The sequence below is a fragment of the Chanodichthys erythropterus genome, chromosome 13 (genome assembly GCF_024489055.1).
Source record: "Chanodichthys erythropterus isolate Z2021 chromosome 13, ASM2448905v1, whole genome shotgun sequence".
NCBI lineage: Eukaryota > Metazoa > Chordata > Actinopteri > Cypriniformes > Xenocyprididae > Chanodichthys > Chanodichthys erythropterus.
This window is the reverse complement of record NC_090233.1, coordinates 49,672,851-49,693,231: the sequence shown is the minus strand read 5'-3', so window position 1 is coordinate 49,693,231 and position 20,381 is coordinate 49,672,851. Positions and strand designations below refer to the sequence as shown.

The following is a 20,381-nucleotide window of genomic DNA, read 5'->3' as shown; positions in this document are numbered from 1 at the left end:
CATTTGCATATTTCCTCTGCGATAAAACTCCAATAGCAGTTAAATCACAGGGTGCGAGAGAGAAATAGAGATCACACATGATCAGTAACGTGACCTTTTTCCAAAATGGCATTGATAATAGCTGACATTGTGTCGACTGTCACCACCAATAAAATGATCTTTTGTCTTTTCTGGGCTCATTTATCAAACACTTCTGATTGCACTTTCAGCTATAACCTATAAATGTAAAAATTGATTGTGTAAATATGTATATTTATATACCAACCAACAAAATATTGATAACAATGTATGCAATGTAGTCAATGTATGCTTTTTCCTGTGAGCTTTTTTTTTTTTTTTATTGCATAGTAAAATAAAACCTGTAGATGTTTGGGTTTTTTTTGCTGAATAATTTATATATAAGTATATAAAAAATATAAAATAAAAATGACTTTTGGCCACTACTCTATATAATCCAGTGAACTTCTCATAACAAATGAATGATCAGTCTGAGATTGTGAAAAACAGCTTTACATCATGAATCAAAAGACTCAAAACAGTCAAATGAACATGATACACCAATGATAACTTTGACATTGCACCTGTAAACAACTACACTTATCCTTTAATAACTCATCAACTTACGTGGGATGCGTCCCTCTCTGTGTTATCTTGTATTTTTTAGTCACTTTCACATGTAAATATTCATGCAACTGGTTCTTCCTTGGCATTGCAAACTCTGTATCGTTGCATGATACCGTCACACTGCCCAGCACTAGTACTAACCTTTGTGTGTTACCTTTGTTTTCGCTCCATGTCTAACACTCCATACCTTAAGATCAGCGATCTAATGACGTCCTCCCGTTTCTCTCTCTTCCCTGTGCTTTTTGTCCCTCGTGTCCTTCTGCACCTCAATCTGTTCCCTTCCTTTCCTCCTGTGTAGCAGCTACACCTGGCTGTAAGTCGCTTCCCTGCGTGTGTTTCTGTGTGCATAGACGTGTCTCTCCTCTGCCCTCAGGGCGCTTGAAAGCCTCCTTTCATGGTGTACGTCAGTGTGTTTGCGTAGATAGGACTACATGTGCACTGCAAAAAATGTTCTACCTCAGTATTTTTATCTTGTTTTCCAGTGCAAATATCTAAACATTCTTAAATCAAGATGCATTTACTTGAAAAGAAAAATGAAATAAGTCTCATCCAGTTTGAAATGTTGACTACAAACACAGAGGTTTTTCCAGTTTTCTGTCTCTGCGTTTACTCTTTCAATTCTTGCACCCGGGAACAATACAAGTCGAAACCGTCTTTTTAAAAGATGTAATATAAGTCTAAGGTGTCCCCTGAATGTGTCTGTGAAGTTTCAGCTCAAAATACCCCATAGATTTTTTTTTATTAATTTTTTTTAACTGCCTATTTTGGGGCATCATTAACTATGCACCGATTCAGGCTGCGGCCCCTTTAATTCCTCACGCTCCCCGTCCAGAGCTCTCGCTTGCCTTTAACAGCATAAACAAAGTTCACACAACAAAGTGTTCGTCATGCAGCATGTCTAATCGCGTAAGTATGGTATTTATTTGGATGTTTACGTTTGATTCTGAATGAGTTTGATAGTGCTCAGTGGCTAAAGCTAACATTACACACTGTTGGAGAGATTTATAAAGAATGAAGTTGTGTTAATGAATTATACAGACTGCAAGTGTTTAAAAAATGAAAATAGTGACGGCTCTTGTTTCCATGAATACAGTAAGAAACAATGGTAACTTTAACCACATTTAACAGTACATTAGCAACATGCTAACAAAACATTTAGGAAGACAATTTACAAATATCACTAAAAATATCATGTTATCATGGATCATGTCAGTTATTATCGCTCCATCTGCCATTTTTCGCTGTTGTTCTTGCTTGCTTACCTAGTCTGATGATTCAGCTGTGCACAGATCCAGACGTTAATACTGGCTGCCCTTGTGTAATGCCTTGAACATGGGCTGGCATATGCAAATATTGGGGGCGTACATATTAATGATCCCGACTGTTACGTATGTTGAGATTTCCCTGTTCTTCTGAGGTCTTTTAAACAAATTAAATTTATATAAGAAGGAGGAAACAACGGAGTTTGAAACTCAATGTATGTCATTTCCATGTACTGAACTCTTGTTATTTAACTATGCCAAGATAAATTAAATTTTTAATTCTAGAGCACCTTTAACAAAAGTTTGCTAAGAAGTATTTCCTACTAAAGCAAGGCAGTATTTGACTGGTGAGTGTATCCATAGCAGACTGGTGGGAGTGGCTTTGGGCAACAACATGCCCAGTGCATTATGGGTGTTGGAGTTTTACTACCTATTTGGTGAAAGAAAAGACAACAGTTTTTTTTTTGGTTTCTCTAGTTAGGTAGAACCGATTTAAAAATAAATAAATAAATACTTTCTACTGTATAGGCAGCCAAGTTTTATTGAAAGCTCATTTTGCCACAGGTGAATTACCCATTTAATTTTTAAGTATTTTTCAGAAAACGAGACTTGGGCCCTATTTTAACGATCTAAGCTCATGATCTGAAGCGTTTGGCTCAGCTGCACTTAGTGTCCGAATACACTTTTGCTAGTTTAACGACAGGAAAAAATGGTCGGCATGCCAAGCGCATGGTCCAAAAGGGTTGTACCCCAGTCTCTTAATGAGTCATGGGTGTGTTTTGGGCATAACATGCAATAAACCAATCAGAGTCTCATCTCCCATTCCCTTTAAAAGCCATTTACTCTTGCACCATGGCAGAATTTGCAAGCCAAAAGACTGAACACCTCTCCAGAGAGGAAACATTTTATTTTTAATATTTGTAATGTTTGTGTGCTGCTGCGCATCCCTGTATGTGTGTAATAAGCAGACTGTAGTGTGTTGTGCACCCACCTATAGGTGCATATTACTAACACACTCTTTAAATAACAAAAAATACTGCTTCATTGACTTTAGAGCAGGTTTTTGTTGGTCAATGGTCCAGTCATTTTCAGTTGCCTCAAAATAGCAACACGCCAACAATGCAACTGAACACACCTCGTTTTCAGACCAACATGCCCATGGGCGAACAGATGGGCGCGAGTGCATTTGCTATTTAAACAACGTGGGGCTGGGCATGAATATGAAACTAGCAAAAAACACTTGTGTTGCGCCTGGCATCACATTGCACCGGATGTATGATAGGGCCCATAATGTCATTTTGCATCTGAAGTAACTGTATCTTGATTTAAGAATGTTTATATATTTATACTTGAAAACACAAAAATACTAAATAAGAAAGTTTTTTTTTTTGCAGTGTGTGTGTTGCGTGTGTTGGTGTTTTAGCTCGGAACTTGTTTATGCTCAGTTTATTCACAAACCACTCTTTTGCCATTTCTGTTCTAGAATTCCATTTAGAGCGGACACCCCTTCTGACTTCCTCTCACCCGCAAGAGATCACAGGTTAGTTCTCATCTGGCTTTACAAACAGCTCTCTGTGCACACACACACACACACACACACAAAACACACATGCCGCACTGATTTTCCTGCAGACGGCTCGTGTTCTCCTTCGTTTCAATTAAAGATTGTCACCAGCAGCCCCAGACAGAGCAGCAGTGTGCCTCTTCTGCACTGCCACCCAATCAGGCATAAATAATGCGTGTTTTCACACAAATTTCCCCAAACTAACTTCATTGGTTGAGCCAGAAGTTATGTCGGAATGCCTAAACAGAGTAATATTTGAAAGTGTTACAGTCTTTCTATTCATCAAAGAATTCTGGAAAAAAAAAGATCACGGTTTCCGCAAAATATGAAGCAGCACAACTGTTTTTGACTGATAATAATAAGAAATGTTCTTGAGCAGCAAATCATCACATTAGAATGATTCCTGAAGGATCATGTGACACTGAAGACTGGAGTAATGATGCTGTAAATTCAACTTTGATCACATTATATTTTAAAATATATTCAAATAGAAAAAAGTTCTTTTAAAAGGTAATAATATTTCACAGTGTAATAATATTATCAACTTCTGTAATGTGACACTTCTGAGTGAAACTGAATATTCAGTGTTTCATAATACATAATGTTCGGCAGGAATTGATTTTAGCCATTGGGGTTATATTTTTATTAGTTCCTATCAATGTGACATTGGTTCATCAGCAGAATAGTCAGAAATGGAGTAAGTTATTACATATTGATGTATTTCTAAGGGTATTGAAGTACTTGAAAGTCTTGAACTGACCTAAACCTGCATGTGTTTGTGTGACTTCCTGTCATCTGAAGGAAGTGTCTCTCTGTGTCCCGCAGCCATTCCACTGACTGCCTACGGACCAATGGCAGCGGCCGCAGCTGCAGCGGTGGTCAGAGGTGCACAAAATCATGTTTATTTTGGTTGTTTGAAATGGAAAATGATTTAAGAACTTTTATTGTCAGATTTTGAGATATATTCTACTTGAACATCTGTCCTTTGCTCTAGGTTCCACCCCGTCACGTACCGCTGGCTTTCTGGGCACCAGCAGTCCTGGGCCAATGGCAGAGCTTTATGCAGCAGCCAATCAGGATTCAGCAGTCAGCAGCTATATCAGCGCGGCAAGCCCCGCCCCCAGCACAGGGTTCGGACATGGACTCGGGGTAGGTACAATCAGACATACAAGCACATACATGAATATTTATGAATGTAACTTTATTGTCAAAAAGGACACAAGGACTGCTGCTGAAAGTGCGTTACTATTTATTTTGACAACTATTACACTGCAAAAAATGCTTTTCTTACTTAGATTTTTTGTCTTGTTTCTAGTCCAAATATCTAAAAATTCTTAAATCAAGAAGCATTTTCTAGACAAGTAACAATTATTGTCTTGTTTTCAGAAAAAAAAAAAAAAAGGCAAAATTAAGTGAGTTTTTGCTCAAAACAAGCAAAATAATCTGTCAGTTGGGTAAGCAAAAGCTTAATTTTGTCTTTTTTTTTCTGAAAACAAGACAATAATTTTTACTTGTCTAGAAAATGCTGCTTGATTTAAGATTTTTTTTAAAAAATATTTTTCAATTAATAGTTTAAATTTTATTTTAAAGTTTTAGTCATTCTAAATGTGCTTTGGTTCTTTTTATTAGTTTTAATTATTATATCATTTAATAAAAAATTCTATTCAGCATTATTTTATTTTATTTCAGTTTTTGGTCTAGTAATTTTGTTACTTGAAAGAAAATAAATGTTAACTGAAATAAAATAAAATATTAAAAAATACTTGGTTATTTTATTTCAGCTAGTTGCAAGGAAACATTTTTCATTTTCATTTGCTTGATGTACTAAAATAACTAAAACTGAAATAAATTGCATAAAAAAAAGTACATTAACATATTTAAAAAAAAAAAGAAACTAATGAAAATGACAAAAACACAACAAAACTACTAAAATTTTATTTAAAATTGTGTAATGAAGACAGAATTGCAAGCCAATGGCAAGTTTATATCACACAATTCTGACTTAACTAGCACTTACGAGTTTATATCACACAGTTGTGAAAAAAAAAGAGATAAAAAGTCACAATTAGCCTTTTCATCTTCTATTCAGTGGCGGAAACAAGCTTCCATACTCAACTCAGCATTTGGGTTGAACGAAATAGCCGTGATTTTTTTAGACTGCACTGTAAACATGATTTTTGCTTGTTTGTGACTTGTACTGACCCCAGAACATTCCTTCAAAATCCCTCTTTCTCTCTCCTAGGGCCCTTTGATTGCAACTGCCTTTACCAATGGCTACCACTGAGGGGCGTCCTATCAGCATCCAGCACGGGATGAAGACACTCACGAGCTTGTGAACCTCGAACGCTGCTGACCACGTGACGTGCTTATGGGACGAACCCCACGGGCGGCTGCGCTCCCTCCTGACTCCACTCTGGAGTTTCCATCTTTTCTTTCTCTCCATTCTCTACTAACATCACTTTTTGTTTTCCCCATCCCGTATTTTCTTCCTGACGTATCCTGTTTATCAGCGACTCGTGTATGATGTGCTGCCGTCTGTCTTTTGAAAGAAAAAAAAAAATGAAGAAAAAAAAAAAAACAATATTGTTTGATTGTACATGCGGAAACACGCAAGGAATTCCGTTTCCCCGGATTTTTATTTGACAAGTTTTTTCTGCATTTGTTACGATGTTTCTGCTGACTGTGTTTTTATGTTTTTACTGTACTCATGCTGTAACGGATGATGTCGAGAAAGACAGAGAGAGAGAGAGAGAGAGAGAAAGAAGAAGCAACGAAACTGGAAAAAAGTTCAGGATTTGTTTTCTTTGATGTTTACTAAGCATTACGGTTTCAAACAAATCCAAACAAACACCGAACAAATACATGAGAATGAATCAAATTCACAAAAACAAAACGACAGGACAAAAATGTATATTTTGGTAGTTTTTACACAGCATTTATAATGCTGTGAGCTGAATCGGTTTGATATTTTTTCCTCGAAATTGGTTTTTATATGAGAATCAATGGGCCTCTTTTATGAATTTCCCACGTGAATCGTTCGTTAAATCGTTCGACATTTTCAGATTCACACAGAAATTAGCTCTGCTCATGCTGAGGCTCGTTGTTCAGCTTCTTTTTGTAGATACTGTATATATTGCATGGATTTTGGGAGGGTTCAGATTGAACGATGGACTGGGGGGCGCGGGAGGGTGAGGGTCCTTTACGGTTTTTTAACATGCAAACGTCTTTCTTCACATTGAATCTTGTATTTCTGAGACTAGTATCATGACCAGGTTGGACTGATGTGGGTCTTTGGTTGTGCTTCTCTCACTTCCTACTCCATTTATACTGAAAACCTCTCTAAGATAAATGTTTTGATGCTCTTTCGGAACAAAATTTTCCTCGGGCTCCGAATCAGTCAAAGCTTTCGGTCGCACAAAGCGCTTGAGGTTTTGCACGATTCGGACACCGCGTTTTTGATGTTTGCCGTCACGTATTAGGCGTCAAACCACATTAGATTGCATTTTCCAAAAAGAGCAAATGATTTGGTCCCATTTTAGGGAAGAGGAAAGGCGGTCTTAACCGGTTTAGTAGCCTCATTTGGAAGGGCACGGCTGCTAGGCTTTCTTCATGCTGTTTTTGGAAATATATATTATATATATGATTTTGTTGCGCAGTGTACTTCTTTCAGTGTACTTTCCCTCTCCTTTTTCTTTGTTTTTGATGGTACACTGCTGTTTTTAAAGAAATGAAGGACACATTTACAAAGCAAAGGAGTCTGAGCGCTGTTACATCTCCGTTTCTATCCTGTCGTGGTTTTTTCTGGTTGTGCGTGGATGTGCGTGTGTGACGGAGAGTGTGCACAGCGTAGACTGAAGTATGGATGTACACGTAGCTAGTTTACATGCATTCAACTGCCACCTTTAAAACTGTCTCGTCTCTGCCGGTAATGGAGGAGGCCGTCTGTGACATCACGGCTCTAACGGAGGCCTTCTGGGAAAATTCAATTGCAGTCGATTAATAATACGCATCCAGAGTGATTTAAGTCGGCAACATTGATGATTTGATCATTGATTTCTACTTATTTGCATTAATATTCAGTCTTCCGTTTGACACGTGTAGCCTCTTTTTGGAGCAGTGGTCACTGTGACGACCAAAACTCCAGCTGACAGGGACGCCTCACAAAACTACTGCACGGCACACACTGTAACTATTTAACCAACAAAAAGCAATAAGTTATTTTTAAACTCAAGTAATAATGAACGCCGTTAGCGGTGGTACGACTACGACGGCGATTATGTGGCATTAAGAATTATTTTTCAGAAAAAAGCTATATTTTTCAAGATCCGTTTTAACCCCTTGAAAGTTTGAGATTTTTACAGTACATGTTACGATGCCTGTTTGTTTGGATGATTTGTAAAAGGGGCGGGGCTTGGGGATCAGCAGCAGAACTGGAAAGCATCAGTGGGCGTGGCTCCGTCCCGTTGCTGTGGAGCTGTATGTCAACACTGTGACCTGATGCTCAAATACGCTGGTCCGCTGTCCCTTTACTGTATTTTTTTAATTTTCACCTCTGGAAATTTTCAAATAAAAAGATCCTAATAAATTATTTTAAAACATTCCATTTGATGGCCTCTGTATTCATGTTTTTCTTTGTGGATTTGCAGAGAGTATTGGCAGAGATTGTCATGTTTCGGTTGTATGCAGAATGGATTGTGCTCTTATGAATCACATACTTTGTCATCTAATTGTAATCTTTAGTAAATCTAAAATATCATGTTTACAGTTGAATTGTGTATATAGATTTTCACAACACCCATATAATATTAGGTTTATTCTACAACATTGTAAACCCTGGCCTGGACATTGAAATATTTCATATATAAAAATAGAAAAAAAAAATGTTATAATAATACTATTACTATTATTATTTCGGAAAACTTTTTAGTCAATGAAATTTAGGAATTATTAAAAAAAAAAAAACTTTGTTGGCTACTTTTCCTTAACAATCCAATCCAATTCCATTTCAGAAATCCAAAATAAATAAATAGTGTTGTATATCTTTTAAAATATATAATATAATATAACAACAAATATGAAATAATAATATGTAATAAATATTTAAACATATATTTAGGTTGTAATATAAACAGAACATGAAAAAAAAATGTGTTCACAGCCACAAGCAACTTTCCTCATTATACATCATAATGTATATATATATATATTATATATATATATATATATATATAAAATGAATCCAAAATAGGTGTGAAATTAAAAATCAGACACATAATTACTAGAGGCAAGCAACAATAATAATCAAAAGGTCTACATTTATTAATAAGCAATTTAATAAATGTTTATTGTTTATTATTCATTATCTTATTAATAAATGCTCATTTATTAAACATATTAATAAATGTTAATTTCCAGCATATTTTGGGTTAATTTTAAGCAAGCAATACAGTCATTTTTATTTATTAAAACAGTTGAGTTAAATAAAACTACCCAGCACATTGGGCAAACATTTAACCCAACCACTGGGTTAAAACCCAATTGCTGGGTTTGTCCATTTTCAACCCAACTTGGGTTGTTTTTAACCCAGCATTTTTTAGAGTGCAGCTTTTGAATTTTTTTTATACAAATTGACAAGAACATTAAATGTTTCATGACACATTTTTATGGTTTTTGTGGTGTACTTGTTTTCCACGAAAAATAGAAATGTAGATATTTTACATTACCAAAATGCTCTGTAACATGTTAGCTAAAACGTGAATGGGGTATCAGATCTAAATACTCAACTTTTTCAGTTCTAGCTCAAGTCGTTGTCCATGAAGCTAGCAGCAGTTCAGTTTGTCAAGTTAACAAACAAGTGAGACGCCATCCAAAATTTCGAGGCATGGGAACAGACGTAGTTGACCTGCCGCCTCCTGCTCTGTTATGTCCATCTCTGCCCCATAACACACACCTGATACCCTGTAACCCCAATACCACACACCCACCCAAGTGGAACTGCACACACACACACACACACACACCAGTTTCCTCACCGTTGCTGCATTTGACCCTATTATTAGTTTCGTTTGATGAGACCATAGTGTCATTTTACAGTTTGATACATTTGCTAAACTATTAGACAGAAATGGCAGAACAACAGCTGAAAATCAGAGAACAACATAGGCCTACACACAAATTTTGGTGCATTGGAATCTGTCCATGGGAAAGTGTTGCCCATATTTTTGTCTCATCTCCCCGACGATCCCATTACTCACAGGCTCTTCTTGCCCAAACACCCTCCCATCCAAAACACTCTTCATTTCATCTTGATTCTTGACAGCCCACACAACTCTGCTGGATATATTCATCTCTATTTACTCAGTTTTTAACTGCTTTTTCTCCAGAGTTGTTTTCTGGGGAACATTTGCCCATTATCAGGAGTGTTTGTCTGCCATCATGGCACCGGGAGGCTCACAGACGGATGTGAAAGACTCTCTGAATGGGAGTATGGATTTCTATCGCAGCTGGTTCGGTTCTACGACCCCACGACCTCCTCTGCGAAATTACCTGGTCCTGACCATCCTCACCTGTTTCTGTCCTGCCTACCCTGTCAACATTTTAGCCCTGGTGTTCTCGATAATGGTGAGTTAACAATCATATCTGGTTGGACTCTATTCTGAAAGCATTTACTAAAACTGGAAAAAGCCTGATTTTATCTGCCTTCATATTAATGTCATGAAAGCAATGGCTTATTTTGATAGTTCAGTCAAGGATCACTATCATTATTGATCATACTTCAACAGTAATGACTCTAAATAATAAACTTATCTCATTTGTTTGAGTTATTATTCCTTAAATGGTAGAGTTTGTTAAGGAGACGTTTGCTTGTTGGTTAGTTGTTTAAGGAATCAGACGATTCTAACCGAGCAGTTGATAAAATAGGCTTAAAAAAACAACAACCCAAATATTTATATTTAAAAGGGTGGCTCTTCTGACTTTAGCTAGTAAACAACCCCTTAGAACTCCTAACCACCTAGAACTCTTTAGAAGCTACAATACCTTAGAATCTGAGTAGCAACCACCTAGGACTCATTAACAACTGCCTAGCGACCACCTACGATACCTTAGAATGTGAAGCCCCGTTTCCACCGCAGGGACTTTGGGCTGGTACTCGGTGTGTTTCCACCGCAGGAACCAGGAACTAAATAAAGTTCCAGGTAAAATATCCCCCTCAGAAAAGACTTGGGCTGCTTTCCAGTTCAGTTTTTAAATGCCCTTCCCTCGCTAACTTCACTCGGTCTCGTTGACTCGGATGTACGTCATTGCTACGTTGCACGAGTGCCCACTTCTGGCGGAACCTTTGTATGGGCTGAACTGGAACGTCCTGCCCTTGATCACTTGGAATCCGCAATGGAGCTGATTTATTATTTATTTTTTCCCCTTACAAAATTGTTTAATACAGCATCCTATATGTATATATGTGTGTTTTAAATGTTTAAAACATAATTAATATATCATAGAGTTGTTTGTGGTGGGGTAAATTAAACGCGATATGCGGTGACGTCACAATCGTGTTGCATTGTGGGTTATGGAGCTGCCTGAAGTGTACATATGAAGTAGACTCGCTCCCTCGGTCAAAATCGAGGGAGCGAGGGTCTGTCCATATAAACTTCCCTCGTCCACTTCACGAAGTGGAACGCACTTCAAAATGGCGGCAGGGATTCCCCCGAGGGGAAGTGTTTAGGGAAGTTCGCGAGTGTGTGTCTAAAACCGAACTGGAACGCAGCCTTGTACTTCTTCTACTTTTTCAAAGTTCAGGAACTTTTCGGGGGTGGGACTAGATGCTGAACATGCTGATTGGTCGGATTCACGCCGCATTTGATTGGTCGACTCCACGCAGCAGTAAGTCGTTATGCGAGCTTGGGATTGTGCACACTGGAAAACAATGCCGAGAGAAGCTGAAAAAACTAAAGCAAGATTACAAGAAAAGAAAGGATCACAACAATAGAAGTGGTTCCAATCGGCGTACTAACAAGTGGTTTGACCGCCTGGATGCGTTGCTAGGACACAGACCGTCCTTTTCTGGTTCAGCGGTGACAAAAGACTCCGCTACTGCATTGTTGGAAGCCATGCCGGAATCCGATGAACAGTGGGTTGAAGGTAAATAAATATATGTATATATCACATCTAAATGATATCGTCTTAAAGTTGTTGTAGTAAAAAAAAAAAATAAATCAAACTTTTTTACACCATGTTTTTCCAGACGAAACGAGTGGTTCGTCACTGACAGGAAGAAATAGTCGCGCGCAGTACTACGTCACCGGACAAATTAGCCTAATCTTCACGGTACTTTAGACCGCGTGGAAACGCAGAAGGCAACAGGTCTGGGGGGGACAAAAAGTTCCTGGGAGAAAAGTTCCTGGTACAATTGTTCCAGGTAATTTCGGTGGAAACGCGGCTTGAGTAGCAACCACCTAGGACTCCTTAGCAACTCCCTAGAGTAAACAGTTAAAAATAAGGAGAACAAAGAATTTGGGGTTGTGAGAAGTCAAGTTCTTATTAATACTCAAAATAACAGAAAACTCCAGTTGGGCTCTCTGCCTTGCACAACAAGCAAAACACAAATAATCTGTCCAGGTGGGAAAAAGTCTCTCTCTCCCCTTCCCAGGTCTGCAGGGTGCTTATATCCCATCTCTCCACCAGTTACTGGAATTAGAGACAGGTGTTAGTCATCATTCACTTAACCAACTTATTACCGCTCGTCTCTGCACTTGCTTTTCCTCAGCAGGCTTTGCTTTACTATGCCCCCTTGCCACATTCCCCCACCGCCCGACTCAGGCCGGGGAGCCATCCAGCCTGCAGCCTCCCATTTTTAGAGAGGATGCCAGCTACAGCCATCTGTGCCCCAGGCCCATAGATGACCATCAACTTAAAAGGCTGTAAAGCTAGATACCAATGGGTGATCCGTGCATTGGTATTCTTTATATGGAGAAGCAAGTGGAGGGGTGCGTGGTCCAAAAAGAGAGTGAATTACCCATCCCAGGAGGTAATAACGGAGGGTAAGATTGGCCCAACGAATGGCTAAAAACTTTTTTTCAATGATGCTGTATCTAGCCTCTCTGTTTGAGAGCTTTAGACTCAGATACAGCACCGACCGCTCCTCTCCTCCGACCACCTGGGACAAGACTGCCCCCAGCCCCTGTCTGATGCATCGGTCTGCAAAAATAAAAGGGAGATTAAAATTAGGAGAGTGTAAGAGCGGCCTGCCGCACAGAGAAGCCTTTACCTTGGTTAGTTGGCACAATTCCGTCCACTGGGCTGGATCTGGTGCTTCCTTTCTAATGAAATCAGTCAGTGGGTTGGTGAGCTCCGAAAAATTTGGTATACATCTTCTATAATATCCCGCCAGACCCAGGAACTCTCTCACCTCTTTTTGGTCTTGGGACTTGAGCAGGCTGAAATCGCAGTGGTCTTATTAATTCGGGGACACAACAGCCCATGTCGCAAGTGGAAGTCCAGATACTGTACCTCCACACGCCCAATTGCACTCTTCCGTGGGTTCACTGTGAGTCCAGCCACCCTTAGCGATTTCAGGACAGCGAATGTCAGTCCTAGAGAGCCACAGTCCTGCAGAGTTTTACTTCAACCCTAATCAAATACACCTGAGGCTAATCAAGGTCTGAAGGGTTACTAGAAAGCTACAGGCAGGTGAGTTTTTGTCAGGGTTGGAGCTGAACTGTCACTCCAGGACCGGAGTTCGCCACCCCTTGACATAGATGTTCCAGATGCCGCTGTCAATTATTACTGTAGATAATGATGTCATCCAGTGTAATAAATTGGTATGATACGTATGGCGTTGTGAAGGCTGTTTTTTCTTTGGATGATGGTGATAAGGGGATCTGTCAATACTCTTATCGAGAAGCTTGAATGGGGAAAACCCAGTGGAGGCTTGAGGAACCTCCCACACCACGAACAACAGGGGCTCGAGCCATTTATCCCAATTTTTGGCATCCTCTTTTATGAATTTACGAATCATGGGTTTTAATGTGCGGATAAATTGTTCCACCAGGCCACCTGTTTGTGGGTGATAGATGCTGGCGCAAATCAATTTAATGCCCAAATGTTTGTAAAATTCGCATAATGTATGTGACATAAATGCTGCGCCTTGATCAGTGAGAATCTCTTTGGGGATTCCCACTCTGGAGATGATGCACAACGCATCTGCCACACTCTTTGCAGAAATGGTGCTTAACGGCACTGTTTCCTTAATAGTCCACTAGAACTAATGCAAAACGATGTCTGAGCATTCTAATGTCCGATGAAGTCCATACCAATTCTCTCGAAGGGGACCTTTACCAGTGGTAATGGGTGCAATGGCACTTTTGAAACTGCCGGAAGATTAACCAGCTGACATTCACAAGCCACACACCACAAGTGAACATTTTCATGAATGCCTGGCCAGCAAAATCGGGCCATGAGATGTTCTAGTGTCTTTGCTTCCCCTAAGTGACCTGCCGTTGGACTGCATTGAACTGCCTGAAGAAGCAGTTCCCGACAGCTTTTTGCTACTAGTTGTATCTAGTTTTGTCGAGTTTTTTGTATCTAGTTTGAGTTGTTTAATTGAGTTGTATCTTCTTTTGTCTGGGTGTCTTAGGCCACCCGATACAACCTATCTTTACAATGGAAAAATAGGGATAGGAGAAGAGCTGATCAGGCTGAATGGAGAACACTTCACACCTTAACCTTGCGGGTCATATCCAATACCCCTTGCTGCATCAGGCTTTGATGAATGGAGGTTTGGTTACAGACTGAATCCACCAAAGCCTGATATATATCCCTTTAATATAGGCATGTGGTACTGTCGGGCTTGATCAGGTGCACCCCACGGAGTGTAAGGGCCCTGGATCAGTGCTCCCACCTCCATCTCTGGACACCTGTCCTGGAAATGACCTGGGTCCCCGCATCTCCAGCAGGCCAGCCCAGGCCTTCTCACTGCTCTGGTGGCAGAAAGTTGGCTAAGAGACTGGTGAATAGAGGGAAGAGGTGAATATGGAGCGGATGCTCCAGTGCTCTTCGACATGCCCCATTGTGTCCCAGATCTATCCCCCTGAAAAAACTCTGAGGCCAGACAGCTTCTCTGGGGCTTGAGGGGACGCGTTGCTCCACGACCTGGGAATGGGGATAAGGCGAGAGACAGAGGGAAGAGAGGGAGATGGGTTAAAGAGAGAGAGGTTAGTGAGGGGCTCTGGATGACCCATCTGTCTTCTTCCTTCACTTGGACCAGCAGGCAGAAGCGGTTTACCTGCTCAATCCTGAGGTTCATTAGCACCTGGTGTTGAGTCTGGTGAAGACCGGTGAGTGACTTGACAAGCTCCGCAAGCAGCGTTGGTTTGGCTGGCTGCATGACAGCATGCCGCCATCTTCACCACGGGTTACTGGCACCAGTGCAAACAGTTCAAAATAAGAAGGAAGAAATAGTCAGGGTGGTGAGAAGTCCAAGCTAGGCATGTGCACAAAGCCGAATACCATGTTTGGAAAGGAAATGACGTGTACTACGGAGCCCCTAAAGGGAATACACATGAGATGGGAGGAAAAATATATTTCAGTGCTTTCTCTCGCAATTATATAGTTGGGTAATTATAATGTAAATAATTTGCCAGCATCAGGAAGCAGCTGTTAATATGCGGAGTATTGAATCGCTTTTGAATGCCGCTCAATTTTACTTTCACTTTCAAGATTCTGAATCACACGTGCTGTGAAGTGTATATTAGGGAGCGTCAGTACTTATTACACATTTCACAAGATTATATATTTGTCAGTGATGCTCAGGAACTGCAAACCATTCACCATTGTCCTATCAGCCATCTCTCCTTACTCTCTTTATGTGGTAAGTGAAATCTGTTGTACTACAAAGTAACAGGCTCCTGCTAGCAAATGACTAACCATGTCCCTTTCGGGGCTCCGTAGACTGCGTTTTGTTTTTTCATGCCTTTCTGAATATGGATTTAGGCTTCGGGCACTCCCGTAGTCCAAGCCTTAGCAACTGACTAGCAACCACCTAGAACACCTTAGCAACTGACTAGCAACCACCTAGAACTCATTAACAACTCCCTAATGTAAACAGTTCAAAATAAGGAGGGTAAAGAAGTCAGGGTGGTAAGAAGTTCAAGTCTTTATTTATACTCAAAATAAAAGAAAATAACTCTCTGCCTTGCACAACAAGCAAAACACAAATAATCCGTCTGTATGGAGAAAAAGTCTCTATCTTCCTTTCCCAGTCTGTGGGGCACTTATATCCCATCTCTCCTCCAGTTACTGGAATTAGAGACAGGTGTTAGTCATCATTCACTTGACACACTTATTACCGCTCATCTCTGCACTTGCTCTCCCTCTGCAGACTATACTTTATCACACCCCCTCGCCACACCTAGCAACCACTTAGAACACATTAGAAGCTTCCTAATAGCCACCTAGATTTCCTAAGCAGCTGCCTATCAACCCCTGGCAACTCCTTAGAATTTGCCTAGCAACCGCCAAGAAAGTACCAGCAACACCATAGAACTCCTTAGCAACTGCCTAACAACCACCTAGAACACCTTAGAAGGTGCCTAGCGACCATATAGAACTACTTAGCAACTGTCTAGCAACCACCTAGAACACAGTAGAAGCTGCCTAGAACTCCAAAGATGCTACCTAGAAACCACCTGGAACTCATTAGCAAATGCCTAGCAACCACCTAGAATAGTATCTCCCAACCCTGGGGGTATACAAAGTACTTATCTGAGACAGAAAATATGCTTCAGGACGTGTGTTGAGAAACACTGACCTACAACACCGGCCTAGCAACACCCTAGAAATGATTGAAAACACTTTAGCAATGCATTAGCAAATACTACTGAAGTTGTTAGGCCAGCTGCATTTCATGATGGTGAGCAAGTTCAGGTTTTCTAAAGGAGAGGCTATAGTTTTGTTCTTCCAGTCTGAATGTTGTTGTTTTTTTTTTTTTGTTTTTTTTTTTTTTAATTATTGAATATTAATATTATCAATATTATTAAAATTCAAATATTGTCAAAAATTAATATTGTAGTAAACTGTGTGTGTGTGTGTGTGTGTGTGTGTGTAAGACTACAGACTAGAGCAAGGATAATTGTTGGTTTGACTGCAGCTGTTAGTTTGGCAGGATGAGCTGGCAAAGCACTTGAAAACATACAAATCCCAAAGTGAAAAATATGTGGCTCTTGCATCTCTATATTATCCTAATTATAATATATCTTCTTTCTTTTATAGTCCAGAAACAGTTATGACCAGGGAGATTATGATGGTTCTAGGCGTTTAGGGAAGATGGCGCTCTATGTGTCGATTGCCTCCATCATCATTGGCATCCTCATCATCACTATCTTCTGCGCTGTGCATTTCAGCACGGTAACGTACAATTAATACTATACATACTGTTATGTATATGAAAAAGCTGACCATCCCTCAATGAAAAGAAAATGAAAAGCTACACATCAATTAGGGTTAGAAGAACTGTTCCCAAACATAAAACAAGCTAGAACATAATAATCACAGCAATAATGATCCAATATATATATATATATATATATATATATATAATATATATATATATATATATATTACACAAACACACACACACACACACACACACACACACACACACACACACACACACACACACACACACACACACACACACACACACACACACACACACACACACACACACACACACACACACACACACACACACACACACACACACACACACACATTTATGTTAGATGTGATAATCAATTTGACATCATATATAGTCAAAGAATGAGCCTGTATACTACAGGAACAGTTTTAAAATTCATTCTTTTTTGACTCTTTGTTTGTTTAGAAAAATGTTTAAGACGATGGCATTTCTGTCCTGCTGTCCTCTGGAGGAAGGACATCCACTGGGTCAGAGGTTTAATATGAAACCAAGACCAGGACTGATTCAGACATCAGTTCTCCTCCATCGGTAATCCACCTCTGCTTGAACATGCTTATACAATATAAAAGAGAGAGGTAGATGGCGAGGCTTGAGAAGTTATGCTTTTTTGTCAGGCAACGTTTTGCAGACAATCACATTCAATGTATGCACCTTTAAATCACTTAATTATGCACCCATGCACATGCTGAATATGTAAATAATTTTGTAACCCATGCATGCCTATTCTTTTTCAAAATATGTTTTGTGCCAATCCTATGTTGAAATATATAACTACAAAGATTTCAGGGCTGAATGTCACAACAAAAATGGCTAATAATGACCCTAACCAGTAAATATCATTACAGTACATAACACTGTTTACAGTCTTCAAGTCTTAACAGGTCCTAAAAATTCTGTAAAAATAAATAAATCAATAAATAAAATAAAGATCACTGGACATGGACATCCTGAACATGTAAATATTAATAATGCTTGGTGCTTAGTGTTTTCCACTAGATCATGAAAACAATGACAAGGGTCTTAATTTTTATAATATCTTTAGAAGTTTTTTTTTTTAAATAGTGATAATATGTATTTGAGTTTATTGTTTATTCATGGATTAGTTCATTGTGAGTCTATGTTTATGTGTTGTCAAATGTTTTATAAATGAAAGGACACTAATTTGCAATTAAATGTTTTGATGAACTTGTTCTAATTAAATAATAAACTTCATTTATAAAGCACCATTCACTTAATATCTCAATGTGCTTTCAAAGGCTTTAAATCTGAAATGTCACTTTTGCACCAACAGCGCCACCAAACGCCTGCAAAACTAATATTTTTACCAATACCAACATTTTTTCCACCTCCCACTTTGAGTTATCATAATAATAATGCCAATGCAAATACTTCCAAACAAACAACAGCAGCATCGCTGCACATCTTCGAATAACACATAGGTTGCGCCCAAAATACCCTCTTGAGTAGGTACTTATTTTGAATAAATAGTACTTTGTGAGCTCTAAAAAAGTACTTTCTGTAGCCTAAAGTATTAATGAAGTCTGGACGTACTACATTCACCATCATGTCGCTTCACAAATCCTCTCCCGTGGGCTCATGGGATAGTAAAGTGTCCATCGTATGCACACTTTAGAATCTTGTAGTAGGTCATCTGGGTACTTTTTGCCTACTCTTTTATGAGTACTGTGAATTAGGACATACTTTTGTCACGTAGCCTACTGTTTTTCACCTAATCTACAGTAGGGACGTATGAGATTTTGGACGCTGCCATATTCTGAATTCAGAACTTCATACTAGTATACTGATCTTGCTACTATTACAATATCTTAGAGTAGTATGCTAGTTCGTGGCTCTGAATTCATCAATAGTATTTCACTCCTGAATGAATCAACAGGTGTGTTCGACTTGAAGCTGCACAGACTGATCGGTGTATGATATCAAAGTACTGCAAGAGCGATTAGAGAGCAGATGCTCTGTATGTTTGATGTTGTACACCAATTGGCCTGTGCAGCACCGCTTCAAGTCAAACACACTTAACATTTTTGAACTAATCAGTTGTGATTCAGTGACTCACTTGTTGCTGAATGAATCAGAGTATAAGCATGATGTACTGTGTTTTGAATTACTGTTTTGAACGAATCGGTTGAGTGAATCATTCAATGAATAAAAAAGAGTTACTTGTCGCCACCTACTGGCGGAACTATGTAACCTGCAGAAAGAAAAACAACATTTTAATGGTGTTAGTAAACACAAAAAAAAAACAGTAGAGCAAGAAATTTAAAGTTGCCATTAAAAAATTAAATAAAACCCTATTGATGTTTTTAATGCACGTTACTGGTCTTTTTTTTATCACTCCAACCAAGTCCAACCATATATTTTTTTTTGTAAACTTGATTGTTTTACTCAGAAACACATAAGATTATGGAAGTAAAATGAGTTTCACATTGACTTTTAAAGTTTTTCCAGTATCAGGCTTATACTTATGTAGACCAAATAAGATGCAGGTAAGTTGTAAGTTATAGAGAGATGTTGAGATAAAGCTCATTCATTTTTCTCAGTCCCCGACCCCCTTAATCTTCAGGCCAGAGAGATGTTGTATTTGGATATGTATCTTCAGCACTCATTCGTGCTATAAATAGTGTTGGGTCTCAATCCCACGGCGGTGTCAGGGGCCTCTTGTTATACCAGTGTGTTCCGGCCAGCAGGGTCACATGACACAGGATAGCTGGTTCAGCACTGCCTGTACTGAAAAACACATGCACGTCTCCACTCTCCAGAAAACTACATCATGCTTATACAAGGAAAGACTTCAGCACAGTAAACAGACAGAGTTAGAACAGAAGTGAAATGTGTTATGGGACATGAGTCGAACACTCAATATTGGGTATAATAATTAACAGTAAATAAATCTGACACTTTAAATGTATTTATTTTTAATTTAATTATATAAATTCAGTACAATAAAAACTATTATGATGATTTCTTACTGTACATAATGCTTTTTCAATGTTGTAAATAAAAAGATTGGAGTGGAGTGTGTTTACAAGACAATACTATTACAGTCTTTCTACTTCTATTTCATTTTAATGCAGTGTGTTGCTTGCTGTTTCTTTGTAATTTTTTTTTGTAAAATTTACTAGCAATTTCTGAATTAAAGTTTTTTTCGATGTAAATCCTACACCATTTTTTTCTCAGCATGCTTGACACAGTCCACTACATTTGATCTGGTTGCTTTTTTGTTTCATGTAACACTCTTGGGAAAAAAGATGGGGGTCTATATAGAACCCTAGGATTCTTGACTCAATTATTAAAGTTGTCCTTGATTATGTTTTCACTTTTTTAACTTTAGTTTAGTGTGTTATGTTGCTGTTTGAGCATAAACAACATCTGCAAAGTTACGACGGTCAAAGTTTAATGCAAAGGGAGAGATTTTCTTTTACAGAAATCGCTTTTAAGG

At 38.9% G+C, this 20,381-nt stretch overlaps 2 protein-coding genes across 4 annotated transcripts in view; both read left to right on the top strand.

Moving 5' to 3' along the window:
• Positions 1–8,026, top strand: part of LOC137034083 (RNA-binding protein Musashi homolog 1) — a 41,410-nt gene extending 33,384 nt beyond the window's left edge. For 2 of the 3 annotated variants that reach the window (XM_067406687.1, XM_067406689.1), the window contains 4 exons: positions 3,370–3,426; positions 4,252–4,335; positions 4,445–4,599; positions 5,693–8,026. In XM_067406687.1, the coding sequence (XP_067262788.1) occupies positions 3,370–3,426; positions 4,252–4,335; positions 4,445–4,599; positions 5,693–5,734 (338 nt within the window). In that variant the 3' untranslated portion in view covers positions 5,735–8,026. The remainder of the gene's footprint in view (positions 1–3,369; positions 3,427–4,251; positions 4,336–4,444; positions 4,600–5,692) is intronic. The other variant, XM_067406688.1, reaches the window with a different exon arrangement.
• A 1,536-nt stretch (positions 8,027–9,562) lies between these two features.
• LOC137034889 (transmembrane protein 233) lies at positions 9,563–20,101 on the top strand. The gene is made up of 3 exons (XM_067408122.1): positions 9,563–10,071; positions 16,717–16,851; positions 17,330–20,101. The coding sequence occupies exons 1-3, from the start codon at positions 9,886–9,888 to the stop codon at positions 17,339–17,341; spliced, it is 333 nt and encodes a 110-aa protein (XP_067264223.1). The 5' UTR covers positions 9,563–9,885; the 3' UTR covers positions 17,342–20,101.
• Positions 20,102–20,381: the final 280 nt, after the last annotated feature.